The 15,494-nt window shown below is 41.4% G+C and overlaps 1 protein-coding gene and 1 long non-coding RNA gene across 2 annotated transcripts in view; one reads left to right on the plus strand and one right to left on the minus strand.

Annotated features, from left to right (window-relative positions):
• Positions 1-9,613, plus strand: part of rin3 (Ras and Rab interactor 3) — a 91,222-nt gene extending 81,609 nt beyond the window's left edge. The window contains exons 8-10 of the mRNA XM_067991932.1: positions 4,161-4,292; positions 6,231-6,394; positions 8,873-9,613. Of these exons, the coding sequence (XP_067848033.1) occupies positions 4,161-4,292; positions 6,231-6,394; positions 8,873-9,184 (608 nt within the window). The 3' untranslated portion in view covers positions 9,185-9,613. The remainder of the gene's footprint in view (positions 1-4,160; positions 4,293-6,230; positions 6,395-8,872) is intronic.
• Positions 1-15,494, minus strand: part of LOC137326643 (uncharacterized) — a 135,136-nt gene that overhangs the window by 90,902 nt on the left and 28,740 nt on the right. The window lies entirely within an intron of this gene.

Raw genomic sequence — 15,494 nt, forward strand, 5'->3', positions numbered from 1 at the left:
GGCCTATTTATCATTGAATCATACAGCACAGTAGGAGGCCATTCGGCCCATCTTACCTGTGCCGGCTCTTTTGAAACAGTGCATTTCAGAGCATAACAAATCGCTGCGTTAAAAAAAACTCATCGCCCCTCTGGTTCTTTTGACATTTGTGCAATGTTGTTTCTTACATACCACAATAAAGTTCATTTGGTCTTTCCTGTGAGCCATCCAGGGTCATTGTGTCAGGATGATCCTATTTTGAGAACATCAGGAGGTACTATCGAGAGAGAGAACCACATGCAGAACCACATGGTCTGTGGAATTTGCTGCCCCAGGAAGCTGTGGAAGCTACATCATTAAATAAATTTAAAACAGAAATAGACAGTTTCCTAGAAGTAAAGGGAATTAGGGGTTACGGGGAGCGGGCAGGAAATTGGACATGATTTTAGATTTGAGGTTCGGACCAGATCAGCCATGATCTTATTGAATGGCGGAGCAGGCTCGAGGGGCCGATTGGCCTACTCCTGCTCCTATTTCTTATGTTCTTATGTTCTTATGCAGGGAAGCGGTGGCTGGTTTAGTTGGCAGCCCTATTAGTTGGCAGCCCTATTAGTCACCGCGGAAACCAGGAGAGTCAAGGGTCAAAACTACCGACATCCTGTCCAGTTAGGAAACAAAAGGACAGGTAAACACATGGACTGGGGTTCAGCTTGGCAAGGTCGACAAAGGGACCCTGACCTAGCAAGAGAGCTCACTCATCTTGAGCTCAGAATCGGTCAGATTCAGAGAAAAGTCTAACCAGAAAAAGTGAATGCTTACCCCCGTTAACAAGGCCATTGTGGTAAGTTTTGTTATTTTCTGTACTGCAAGTACTGTACTCAAATTAAGTCAAAATGAGGTGAGATTTAATATTACTGTTATTCTGCAACATTCTTTACTGAATGTAAAATAATGCAGCATAACAACTTGTATCAACCCCCATCTCATTAAAGTGTTAATGAGTTTGTGTCTTGGAAAATCAGTGAATCGCACATGTTTGCAAGTGTGAGATTATAGCATCTAGTTCACATAACACAAGGGGGTTGAAATGCTGCAGGGGTTCATGCCAGCGGGAAACTATAGAATTTCTCCTGAGCATAAGGGACATGGGGTTCTGCTTTCAGGCGAGACTGGAGATGCTGAACCCAAGAGACTATCTAGTGCACTCCGGTAATTTGAAACAAGCTCTACTTATGATTATGTATGGCAGACTGTGAGGCACATCATTCAGCAGTTTTTTCCAAATTTATCCTGCTTTGAGAGAAGCTGGGTCAGTAGACTAAATATCAGTTGACCCATAGCCATTTGTTAGGATTAGCAAGTAATATTCTACTGGGTTTTGTCATGTTATTTGATGTGAGATGAGATTTAGTCACATAATGCTGAATAAAGTGGAGCAGAAATTAATTTAGGAAGCACCGCATTGCAGCACCAGATACATTTCTGAGGCATTCATCAGAAAAAAAAACTTGCCCAAAGCCAGTTTCCTATTTTAAAACAAAATTAGCATTAGCAGTTTTCTTCCTTGTATTTTTTAATATTCAGAATTATAAAGTTTATTCCTCAGTAACATTAGAACTGATAAGGGAATCATTACAATGCTAAATATTAGCACAAAGACCCTCAGAGTGCTCTTATTTGTGGCCAATAATGGATCCCTTCAACACTATGAGGTGCTCCAGGTAGCTTCCAGCCTACCAGGACTTTTCATAAATATTATTAATAAAAATTTATGCCCAGGCGATAAAGATGAAAATCTTCCCGTTTTGTCTAGCGTGCTTCAGTCACACTTCAGACATCAATCTTCAAATTGTCACCATTATGAAAAAAAAGGAGGGTTGTTATTTACGCTTGTTTCTTCTAATCTGGAGCCAGAAAATTTACAAGCACTATCCAATCTCCAAATTTCCCTCAACAACAGAAATTAGCCTCTAAATGACCTCAGGATTTACAGCAATTAGACTTTGTTGTCTAAAGGGGACAGGACTGCTTAAGCACAATTCCATCTTAAGAACAGAACAATTTACTGTGTGTTACATAGTATGATGCTTCTGTCATATTAAAACAGTGTATTATCGAGTTACTATGAGCAGCCCCACATGAGATCTGTTAGCATACATTAGCTTGTTGTAGTCAGACAAAAGTTTTTTGGAGAGGTAAAATTTGAAAATTAGCTGATCTCAGACAAGGCAGTGATGGGACACTATAGGTGGCACCAGTGTCTTTGGCCAAGAGATGCGGAAAATCAAATGGAGGTCCAATGCCTGACCATTAGTGGCCCTTTCCTGGAAAGTGTATATGGAAGGATATTGGGTAAGGGCAAGATCAAGCTAGACTGTGATGTCCTCCCACAGTCAGTACACCTACTGACGCTCACTGCTTTGGTCCATACCTGAAGAACTGTCACTTGAAAAAGGTACCAAAAGATTGCCGGTACCTGTGGTACTATATTCTGTCACTACCTCAAAAACAGGATGTAAGGAAAGGCCAAACCATAGAATTATATAGAATTGCATAGAATTTACAGCACAGAAACAGGCCAATCGACCAAACTGGTCTGTGCCGGCGTTTATGCTCCACACGAGCCTCCTGCCACCCCTCTTCATTTAACCCTATAAGCATATCATTCTATTCCTTTCTCCCTCATGTGCTTGTCTAGCTTCCCCTTAAATGCATCTATGCTATAACATTTAGTGAGCATTACCATAGCATTTACAAGTCATGAGGTATTGTAATATTAGGACATGTCTAGTATAGAATGACCACAGATCAGTTTCAATCAGATTGTAACATCGTTAATGAGCAGCACAGACTGAACCAGGAAGTGTCATTAGAATGGTGAATTCGATGTCAAATCAGGTACAGTAAGTGAAATAAAGAGAGGGAAAGAAATATTGGAATAAGAGACAGAGTTAAAAGAGACAATGAAAAATCAAGAGAAAACATTTTTATTTATATTTTTTAAAAATGTCCTAAACTGGGTTAGGAGCCAGCATTTATGAATGAAACAATTGACGTGGCAATAATATTTAATACAAATTACATCTTTTGCTGATACTAACAGTATCAATATTTGGTTTTTAGTAACAAAAACAAAACAACTTATATAGCGCCTTTAATGTAATAAAATGTCTCAAGGCATTTCGCAGGAGCAATTTTCAAACAAAATTTGACACCAAGCCCCATAATGAGACATTAGGACAGGTGACCAAAAACTTGGTCAAAGAGGAGTGTCTTAAAGGAGGAGAGAGGGGTAGAGAGGCAGAGAGGTTTAGAGAGGGAATTCCAGAGCTTAGCCCCTAGACAGCTGAAGGCACGGTCGCCAATAGTGGAGCAATTAAAATCGGGGATGCACAAGAGGCAAGAATTGGAGGAGCGCAGAGATCTCGGAGGGTTGTAGGGCTGGAGGAGGTTACAGAGATAAGGAGGGGTGAGGCCATGGAAGGATTTGAAAACTAGGATGAGAATTTTGAAATTGAGGCATTCGCAGACCGGGAGACAATGTAGGTCAGCGAGCACAGGGGTGATGGGTGAATGGGACTTGGTGCGAGTTAGGATACGGGCAGCAGAGTTTTGGATGAGCTCCAGTTTGTGAAGGGTGCAAGATGGGAGGCCAGTCAGGAGAGCATTGGAATAGTCCAGTCTCGAGGTAACAAAGGCATGGATGAGGGTTTCATAAGCAGATGAGCTGAGGCAGGGGCGGAGATGAGATGTCATGGAGGTGGAAGTAAGTGGTCTTGGTGATGGAGTGGATCTCAGGGTCAAATAGGATGCCGAGTTGCGAACGGTCTGGTTCAGCCTCAGAGGGATGGAGTCGGTGGCTAGAGAACAGAGTTTGTGGCGGGGACCAAAGACAATGGCTTAGGCGCACATTTGAAAAGAATTCCAGTGATATGGAAATCTAATTCAAGCAAGTTTTATCACTACAGACAACATGTTGAGGATGTGTGCCTGTGCTGATTCCTAAGAGCCTGTTATTCATGTTACAAAAAATGTGCACATAAAATAAATCCATAAGCAGTGGAATGCTTCAGAAATATATCAGTTTTTTTACAGTTGTTTTTCACTACAGGAATCTGGTGACAGTTCTGTGGCAGTAACGGAAGATGCTAATTCACTTTCCAATTCTGCTTCTGTTTTAGCAAAGCCCTACGGTGCTGATGATTTCCTCCCCGTGTTAATGTATGTGCTGGCAAGGAGTAACCTGACGTCACTGCTTCTGGATGTGGAATATATGATGGAGCTACTAGATCCTTCACTACACTTAGGAGAAGGTATGGCTGCCCTTGCTTATAGTACTGTGTGCCAACTGTACCCCCTGATGGAGAATAGTAGGACCACGCTTTACATAAATAGGCTTTATTTTTTTCTTTGGTTTAAATTCAGCTCCATAAATGCTTTTACTTTCACTGCATTTTCTTATTCTTCAGGGGTTATATGAAAGAAACCACACCCTGAACAAAACTGTACATTATTCAGATTTCCAGAATTATTTGCTTTTTTATAATGACTTGGTTTCATTGTTTAATTTCTTACCATCAACAAGAGAGTGGGAGCCAGTTAAGGCTGTTTATTCCATAGTTGTTTTGGAAGTGAGAGCTGTACAAGATGAAAACTCAGAGTTTACCAGTTGCAGCCTTATATCCTGCATTGTGTCAAAGGTCAAAAGTTACAATATTCAACTGGTATTAGCAGTATATATAATTTTTTGCCAAATTGCATGAGAAACCAATGGTGCTTTAATTATCTAATTGAAAAATCTTTCAATTCTGCTTTAGCTCATTGACAAATTCAGCAGTGCTTATGGAATTAACAGCCCTGAACGTCCAGCTCTTTGAGTTGAAGGAGGTTATATGTTCTTCACTATTGAGAAACCTATGCAGGTGCAAGACAGAGTTGAAAAGAGTAGGAGAAAAGAGAAGACCAGATAAATCAAGGTGGAGGAAAAGATGATTGAGAGAACTAAGAAATTCCACAGTTTTGAGATCTTGGAAAAGAAGGAGTTAGAGTGGTAGACAGTCCAATAATATTGCAGGGAGGAAGAGAAGATGGTGCATTTGGAGCTTGGGAACAACAAGAAAGGAAAGTTCAATGACAATTTGTATTTTTATAGTGCCTTTAATAAATGTCATAATTTATAGATGGGAGAGTGAATGCCAAGCAAGTGTAGAAGACTTAGGAGATGGTCGAAAAGGTTTTGGGGAGACTTTTAAAGATGGAGAGAAAGTAGAAAGGCAAAAATGTTTAGCAGGGGAATTCCAGAGAGTAGGGTTGAGGTGGCTGTGCCACATACGGAACAGCAGCAAGTGCGGGGTGCATAGGAGGCCAGAATCAGAGTACTGAAGGGCACAGGCAGAGCAGGACAGCTGGAGGAGGTTGCAGATGTAGGGTGGAATGAGGCCATGAAGGGGTTTATAGACAAAGATAAGGATTTTGAATTTAGTGCATTGGCAGGACAGGGATAATAGGAGAGTAAGATTTAATGCAGGATGTAGGCAGCAGAGTTTTGGATGAGAGGACGTTTGTGTAGGTTGGAGTTTGGAAGGCCAGTGAAGACTGCATTGGAGAAGTAGAATCTTGAAGTTACAAAAGCATGGGTAAGGGTTTCAGCTGCAGTCAGGGTGATGCAGGAGTGGAGGCAGGTAGTATTGCAGAGGTGGAAGTAAGCGGTCTAAGTGATGGATAGGCTATGGGGTTTGAAGTTTAGCATAGTTGAACAGGACACTCAAGTCATGCACTGTCTGGTTCAGGCTGAGAGAGCAGCTGGAGCGGCTGATGGAGTCGGGGGTAAGGATACAGAACTTTGACTGGGAGTCGAATAAGATGGAATCAGAGGAAATTTAGAGGAACAAAGACTGTAGAAATATATGTTGGGTAGTTACTGTGCAAAATACAGAACCTCAATCAGATGAAAAGAATAGCAGCTTCAGCAGTCCTTAGAACTTTAAATTAAGACATACAACCATTTATATAGGATATAGAGTATAAAGAGCAAATCAGAGTAAAAGAGAAGTTCATTCCATAAAGTAGCAGAAATGAAGTGAATGCACCAGTAGCATTGGTGATGTAGAGTGTTAGACGCTTATCACTACTCTATGTTTTAAATGTAAATAACACAACAGGTAAATAACACGGTTATTCTAAGCAGCAACAAGTCCTCCATTAACATAAACAATTAATGGTGTGAGCTAATGGCCTTTTCTTTGTTTCAGGATATTATTATTTAGCAACTACCTACGGCGCCTTAGAACATATTAAACACTATGATAAACAAACTGTTACTCGCCAACTCAGTCATGAGGTCCAGGACTCAATCCACCAATGGCAAAGGAGAAGGACTCTAAACATGAAACAAATATCAAGGTCATCAATGCAGGTCAGTGTCATAACGGAGTCACTGTAACATCATAAATAAAAGGAGTCGCAAATAGGGTACACCTGAGATCATGGTATAAGAAGGACTGAGTACGTTATTACCTTGTAACCACTGGTGGCAGAGCCTTCAACCACCTTGACCTTACTCTGTCTAACGTAAATAATTGTAAACAATTTTACAACACCAAGTTATAGTCCAACGATTTTATTTTTAATCCCACAAGCCCCCGAAAGCTTGTGGGATTAAAAATAAAATCGTTGGACTATAACTTGGTGTTGTAAAATTGTTTACAATTGTTAACCCCAGTCCATCACCGGCATCTCCACATCATAACGTAAATAAGGTCGTTCACCACAGAGAGAGGGAAGGGGACGTTGAAGGGCAATTCATATCACCAATGCTCTCATACATATCTCAGATGGCAGTTCAAAAGCAGCATTGATAGAGACCTGGAAATAGTTTTGAGCTGCCCACTGCCTGATTTGCTTTCCCCTGACACATGGAAATATATGGAACAGTATCTTTAAACCTAGCTAATACTTTGTTGACTAACAACTTATTAAATTAATATTTGGAGCGTTATGGATCCAGTCCTGATATAACCATGGAAATGTCATCTGATGAATTCCATCTACGGCTTCAATAATTTGGATTGCAATGTTGGGTTGATGTCTCATTGTTGTTTTCTTGATTACTTTGGGGATCGTGAGTAAATTTCTGAAAAACCTACATCATTGAAAGTTTTCCAAATTTTACCCACCTTCCTCTGGAAATTCAATAATGTGCTAAATTGTAGACGGTCAGTTGAAACAAGTAGGCTTGATGACCTAAATGGCTTTTTCTTGTTTTGGGTTCTTAAGTTCTTACATTCTTTTAATGTAAGGGGATGGCTCAGGGCATGGAGGGGCCAACGAGGGATAGAAAGTAATTTACAAAATGAGCTTTGTTTCTTCTGCCACAAATTCTTTCCCCACAAAGGCATATTTTTGTTATCACCTATGTTGTCAAAGTTTTTGCAAAGCAGGATTTTAGCTTATCTCTAGAGCCGAAATTGAGACACGGTAACAAGGGTGATGTCCACTTTCAGCTCAATGCATTAGTAGCAATGCATGTTTAGGATGGGATAATGTTCCATATGATGTCCCTCTATAGCACTCGGATTATGGGGGCAGAAACAGGAGCGTATCTGCATAAGGGCAGCAGCCAAAAGGCCCTGAGGCCCAAAGATCGTCCGAGGGAGGAAGGTAGAAAGCACCTGCTGCAATCTTCTTTCTTGTGACTCCCCTGATGAATTCTGAGATGAGCTATTTCTTAAATAAATAAAATATTCATTATTTATTTAAGAAATAGCTCACCTTAACTATAACTAGTTGCCTGCTGCACTTCATTTATTTGAAATAGGAATATGTATGTCATTTCCTGCTTAGTATAAATAATGAATATTATATTTATTTAAGAAACATCTAAGGCCTCAATGTGGAATATTTGAGTGTTTTGAGCTCGGCTCAATCAACTGTAACTGGGGAACTTTAGATTTCTATGTGAGATTGATTACTGGTCCCAGATAATTTATTGTTTGGGAATTACAAAGGAAAGTAGTTGTTATGGTGGAAGCCTGGAAGAAATGAGGCAGCAGTATGCAGATTGAGAATCGAAACCTAGGAACTGAAGCGATAACAATATGGAGCATTTGAGATGGTATAAAAATAGATAAGCTGTCATTAGGAGGGAAATGGAAAGTTAACAGGCATTCCATCTAAAGGACAAGCAGTTATTATAGGGAGAGCCAGGGATTATATGTTTTTTATATATCCAGTCTTCAAGTTCTTTGTAATTATTTATGTACAAAGGGTGTTGCCTTCTTGGACGGAGTCCTGGAAATGCTCAATTCCCCAAAACAATCCGAAAAAGACTTTGCGGAAACTCTTTCTGTGCGGCAGCCAAGGATTATATATTACATTACACACACGTAAGATAACAAACATATGTTCCACATATGTGTTTCTTGATATTTCATGGAAATATACATTCGGCTGTGTAATGTAAGACTAGATACGCTCCCTGGTGTAGTACGTGTCCCAACAGATCACAAGGTCACAGCTTCAGTTCCTTGATCTGTGCTCATTTAGCTGATCTCAAGCAGGGAAACGGTTGGAGCAGTAAAATTGGCATCAACGCCCCTGGGTTTTGGAAAGGAAAAAATCTCTCGGGATTCCCACTCCTCACTGCTATCTGGAGCTTATCCCTGGTATTGGTTGAGTAATATCCCGCCAAAACCTTTAGGAGAAGAGGGCACAAAATTGAAAAAAAAAGGACTGAACACTCTCTTGATGCCGATAGACATTGCAGACAAATTTTTAAGGGATGTTATGCTAGTTAGTGTACGGTGCCCTCTACTGGCTAGGACTGATTCAGTTTGTGACAGTCATATCTTCATTTGTTTTCAATGTGTTTTTTTATCCCCGTTGCCTTTTGTAGGATTTCCTGAGTGTGTCCTTTTCAGAGTTTGGATCCAATGTAAAAACATTTGCTGTAAATCCAGAGACAACCGCAGAGAAGCTATCCATTCAGTGCGCCGAAAAGTTTGGAGTCTCAGAGCCCGAGGACTACTACGTGCATCTTGTCGTGGAGGAGAAGAGCATGCAGCTGGCTGCTGATGCAGTACCTCAGCGTCTCAAGTCTGTCCTCCAGAAGAGCCAGCCACGAAAAGACTATTACTTTATATACAAGCAGATAAACCAGGCGGAGCAGATGTCAAACCCACCGATAAAGAACCTCCCGTCTTTCTGATTTTCGTTCTGTTTTAACAAAAAAGTGATAGGCTATATTTTTTTCTGGGAATAAAAAGAAAAAAATGCAAAATGCTGGAAATCTGAAAAGAAAGCAGGAAATGCTGGAAATTCACAGCAGCTCAGTGAGCATCTGAAAGGGAAAGATAGGTTCATGTTTAAGATGTGACCCTTAATCAGAGGTTCAATATATTTTTCTTGTTTAGGACTTATTAAACATTTCTTTTTTCAATATTTTGGACGATTTTTAAACCAGTACTATTTATACATTTTATAAACAAGGTATATACAGTCACATTTGTCTTTGGGAATGTACTTTTGTTCCCATCACCATTATTGTGAATGGAAACTCACCAAAGGGATCATTTGAGGGTCTGTCAAAGATAGATTTGACTGTATTAGAGTCCATTAAAGAGATGTGTGAAAAACACATTTTATACTTTGTGTTATGTTTGCATAAAGTGTTTTGGTCCAATAAGTTACAGAAGTTGACAGCTGTAGTAAAGTAGCTTTCTGTGGCCTCTGTTGACATGGTGCAATCCTTGGTAGTATAACAGAGACTGTGTGTATGGACTTCAGGTGGTGAGCGTTCATCTGATCCCTGAAGGAAGTTATGTGTTTCTGGGTGGTGTCATGCCTGTCTGACACTGATGGCACAGACAAGAAAGTGATTTGTGATCTTGTGGTAGTGGTATGACTTCAATATTCACGGTTTAGTGAGAGATAGTCTGATGGAAACAGTAGTATACGACAACAACAACTTGCATTTATAAGGCACCTTTAACGTAGGAAAACGTCCCAAGGTGCTTTGAGTGTAATTAGACAAAATCTGACACTGAGCCAAAGGAGATATTAGTTGGTCAAAGAGGTAGGTTATCAGGAGAGTATTTAAGGAGGATAGAGAGGTGGAGAGGCAGAGAGGTTTGGGGAGGGAATTCCAGAGCTTAGGGCCGAGATGGCTTAAGGCACGGCCACCAATGGTGGGGCAAAAGTTGTAGGGGATGCACAAGAGGCCAGAGTTGGAGGAATATTGAATTCTTAAACTATTGTAGGGCTGGAGGACGTTACAGAGATAGGGAGAGGCGAGGCCATGGAGGGATTTGAACATGAGGAAAAGAATTTTAAAGTTGAGGCATTGGTGGATCAGGCACCAATGTAGGTCAGCGAGCACAGAGGTGATGGGTGAATGGGTTACGATACGGGAGCCAAGTTTTGGATGAGCTCAAGTTTATGAAGGGTGGAAGATGGGAGGCTGGCCAGGAGAGCATTGGATTAGTCGAGTCTGGAGGTAACAAAAGCAGCCGATATGCTGAGGCACGGGCGGAGACGGGTGATGTTACGGAGGTGGAAGTTGGCGGTCTTTGTGATGCAAGCAGCCTCATCATCATAAATAGTACTTTTCTATTACAGTATACCAGAATGTTCATGAACAAGCAATGACCAAACCTGCACTTTTAATCAACATAAGGTGCTCATGCACATTTACCAAAATTATTAATTTCACTTGGTAGCAGTAGATTCAAAATATTAGACTGTCCCTTTAACAAAAAATAAAATCTTATCAAGCAACTGTCTGATGTACATAGTAATCTCTATTTAATGCAAACAAATTCTTGGAATGAATCGGGTAGACTTTAAATTTTGGGTGGCTGATCTCCGGAATATACTGGCTGGCCGCCTGTTCTGGGAGTAAAGAGACTGGAGCCATATTGAGGCCTAAGCCTCCTTGAAATAGAACTGGTGAGCTGTGGGCCAAACAGGCATCTGATACAACTTGCTGGTTGGGGCCTTAAGGGGAGAGGTAATGTGGAGGGGAGCGAGCCCGGGCCAGTAGCAGCCCACTGTATATTGGTGGAGCCAGAAGGAGCACTTTAAGGACCGCTACTTCAATGCTACGACACATATCCCTCAAAATTTCAATCGGGGTCCTAACTACATCATAGTAAAGAGGACTACCACCTAAAACAGGCGGGTGCTCCGGCCACCCATGGGAAAGCCCCTTTACAAATGGTGGCGGACGGTGTTAACAGGAAGGTAAGTCTACTGACCCCATTTTGAGGCTAATTTCAGCCAGTTAAAATTGGCCCCAATGATTATTAAAATGTGAAATAAAGAAATATAAAAGCTTTGGGCTTTAACATTTGTCTTAAACCTCAGGTAGTGGATTTCATATACCACAGGGCTGGATAATGCATTTCACGTGCTGCGGGGCGGGGCGTGCATTTCACGTGCTGCGGGGCGTGCATTTCACGTGCTGCGGGGCGTGCATTTCACGTGCTGCGGGGCGTGCATTTCACGTGCTGCGGGGCGGGGCGGGGCGTGCATTTCACGTGCTGCGGGGCGTGCATTTCACGTGCTGCGGGGCGTGCATTTCACGTGCTGCGGGGCGTGCATTTCACGTGCTGCGGGGCGTGCATTTCACGTGCTGCGGGGCGTGCATTTCACGTGCTGCGGGATGGGGTGTGCATTTCATTCTCCTTTTCTACAGGGTTAAAGAGTCAATTGATTATTTTAATGAAGCATCCTCATGCATTCTATTATCGGTGCTAGTCAGCTAAGCTGGCAGAAAGATGTTTATTGAAACATAATTCTAATGTTTACTAAACCATAATCACAGGCCAGATACTGTGTGTAATTCAAGGGTTTTTACCAAGAACAAAAGGCTGACATTTTATGTAAATATATTTCATGGCAAATAAGAAAGACTCATGAATGTAGACTTACATTTAACTAAGATATTAGTTAGATTTTTGTCTTAAATAATTGATGGTATTAAATGGAAATGGAATATAAGGTAACCAAAGAGTCTGTGGCCGGATGATACTCTGTGAATACAACTGATCTCCATTTTTATATCCTGCACCAAATTATCATTTCAAGCCTACTGTCTATCAGAGTTAGATCTAAAACCCAATGCTATGCAACCACATTATACCAGTGGCTTTATATTGACAACCTGATGTGTTATTTTGCTTTATCACTGATCAACTCCTAATCAGTTGAGATATCCACCGCACCTCTTTGTTTTAATTTGGGTTCACGAGGTTAATCCAAAAGCACAGTGACGTGCCTCCGAATGGAATGGAAATGTCTCCTGTATATTTTGTACATTTATGGAAATGTGTTACATGTTTACACAATTGCTACTAATAAAACTATTGCTCCATCAGTTGTTAGTATATTAATGTGTAAACTTAAGCTACTCAAAATTTTGCATCTGAACATTATCAGATGCAGAGACATAGGGTGTAATTTTAACCTAACCTGATGAGAATCGGCCGGCCATTTTACACCCCATCAGATTTACTTTCGATTGTATACAGTTATAAAATTAAAACTCCTACTCAAACCCATTCTTTTCTGGAACCTCAAAACAGTAGAACTCTAAGTCCCTCGCTCATTCGTTCATCCTACCATTTACAGTTTTTATTTGCCAACTCTTTTCTCCCCCTGAAAATGATTCCTGTTGAGCGATGCTTCCATGAATGTGGGCTGGTGTCCCACCCAAGTGGTCATTCTTCATGTGTGAGTCTAGACAGAGTACCAGCAGGCTACTCAACTGGAAAGGGCTTCATGGCTGAACCAGACCTTGATCTCACCTGATGTTCACGCATGCGCATTCTCCAGCGGGGATCGCTGCTTAATGATCACAAGCAGGAAGCCCGTCTGATTTTCTCTTGCCTAGCCCTGGTGTACTGAGCCCAATTGTAGTGCCACGACTGCTGCCTTGAATGGGATCGGCTAACTCAACAAGTCCTAATTGTGACCTTGTGATTTACATGGCTCAGTCACATGCTCTCTTTGTGACAGGAGCATTGAAGGGATTCGCAAAATTTCACATGTTCCCCCCACCCCGAAGATTTATTGGAGTTATTAAATAAACCCTGGTGTGACTGTTTTAAAAAATCCAAGGTCTCTCAAAATGGCTGCAGTCAGACACATGGCCGAGGACCGGCAGATTTGAAATTGCATTCTCAACAACTCGGCAGGCTTCGTGTTTCAGACAGGTTTCTTTAAACAATGCAGCTGCATTCTAGCCCTGAGGTAAGCTATCAACATGGCCGGCCAACACATCAAAATTCGAGCAGGAAGTGATCACAGGACAAAAGGTGAACCATCAAGGTACATTCGGAACAATGGTAAACCATGATGTGGAGATGCCGGTGATGGACTGGGGTTGACAATTGTAAACAATTTTACAACACCAAGTTATAGTCCAGCAATTTTATTTTAAATTCACAAGCTTTCGGAGGCTTCCTCCTTCGTCAGGTGAACGATGTGAAAAATTTTTCACATCGTTCACCTGACGAAGGAGGAAGCCTCCGAAAGCTTGTGAATTTAAAATAAAATTGCTGGACTATAACTTGGTGTTGTAAAATTGTTTACAATGGTAAAGAAGTTAGCGAACAGATCGATACAGGAACCGGCCATTATGTAAATGGGCCAGAAATTAGGTCCTTTGTCTTAAAGCAGTTATGGAACTCAGAAATACAGGAATTGGCCATTAATGTAAATGGGCCAGAGATGGGGTCCTTTGTCTTACGTTTCGTGCTTAAATCAAACAATGAAGCAAGCTGATGAGGTATGAAAAAAACCTGTTACCAAGAGGGTATAACTGGGGCTGCCCAGTATCTCTCTCTCTCTTCTCTCTTCGCCTCTTGGCCCTGTCCTGTCTGTCTGCTAGCAGCTAAGAAGGAAGGCCATCCAGTAAACCTCGCAACCACATGTCGACGGCAACAGCAGGCACAGGGGCCAGGCCTTTTCATCTGTTTTCACCGGTGAGCATTAATTTTCTGGCCGCCACAAGACAACCTATCTAGGTATAAGGGTGGGGGTTAAAGGGATATTGCTAAAATTGTGATTTTAGAATTTTCCCTCAATGTGTCCGTTTCTTCCAACCCGTTAAGCGTAAGACTGTATTACATCCATAGCGATTTCTTTATCTTCTGTATTATACTGTTTACCTTGTAGTTTTAGTTTTCTTATTAATAAACATTGGTTTTCCTTGTACCAATCCACTGGTTTGTTTGTCTGTCTTTGTTACCACTCGATAAGTCCTCAGCTCAGAATCAGGAAGGGGTAAGCGATTCGCAACCGCACTGCGGGCAGGGCAGCTCAGGAAAACATAACTGGCTGACCTATTATAAGCCCGAGAAATAGTAAAAAAGAAACCCCTTACAGCATCTACAGGTTTTTGAAACTCAGGCTTGGTGCCATCTAACTATGATTTATCATATCTTCTCCCCTAGACTTTTCAACCTTGATGATGTTTATGGTCCTTCATCTAAGTTGCTCAATAATATGATAGGCTAGAGTAATACAAAGAAAACTGTTAAATATTCCCACAGCAAAATGACTGTCGGGTCATTACGTATTGCAGACTGAGCTAGCACTTGTCAACGCCAATTTACCATTATTATGTACAATTTAGGGTAGATTTTCTGGGTCCTCACATGTGGTCCAGCTCACTCATAACGTTCTGATCCATGCTTAGAGGGCCAGGTATCTCACCATGGGCGAGGATCTGGAAAATCTACCCTCTTATTCCAACATGCATTGGGTAAGACAACAAAAATGCTGAGTCGAATCACATGCGGAGATCATATGATCAGGTGCCCAGCAAACGATGAGTTTGAAAACGATGGATAGCTTTATATCAGGGTGTTGATCTCACCGATTCATTAGAATCATGGAGTCATGGAAAATTATGGCACGGAAGGAGACCATTTGGCCCATCATGTCAGTGCCGGCCAAAAAAGAGCTATCCAGCTTAATCCCACTTTCCAGCACTTGGTCCGTAGCCCTGTAGGTTACGGCACTTCTAGTGCACATCCAAGTACTTTTTAAATGAGTTGAGGGTTTCTGCCTCTACCATCATTTCAGACAGTGAGTTCCAGACCCCCATCACCCTCTAGGTGAAAAAATTTCTCCTCAGCTCCCCTCTAATCCTTCTACCAATTACTTTAAATCTATGCCCCCTGGTCACTGACCCCTCTGCTATGGGAAATAGATCCTCCCTATCCACTCTATCGAATCCCGTCATAATTTTACATGCCTCAATTAAATCTCCCCTCAGCCTCCTTCCCAAAGAAAACAACCCCAGCCTATACAATGTTTTCTTATTGCTAAAATTCTCCAGCCCTAGCAACATCCTCGTAAATCTCCTCTGTACCCTCTCTAGTGCAATCACATCTTTCCTGTATTGTGGTGACCAGAACTGTACGCAGTACTCAAGCTGTGGCCTAACCAATGTTTTATACAGTTCTAGCATAACTTCCTTGCTCTTACATTCTATGCCTCAGCTAATAAAG

Source organism: Heptranchias perlo, chromosome 10 (genome assembly GCF_035084215.1).
Source record: "Heptranchias perlo isolate sHepPer1 chromosome 10, sHepPer1.hap1, whole genome shotgun sequence".
In the NCBI taxonomy this organism is placed as follows: domain Eukaryota; kingdom Metazoa; phylum Chordata; class Chondrichthyes; order Hexanchiformes; family Hexanchidae; genus Heptranchias; species Heptranchias perlo.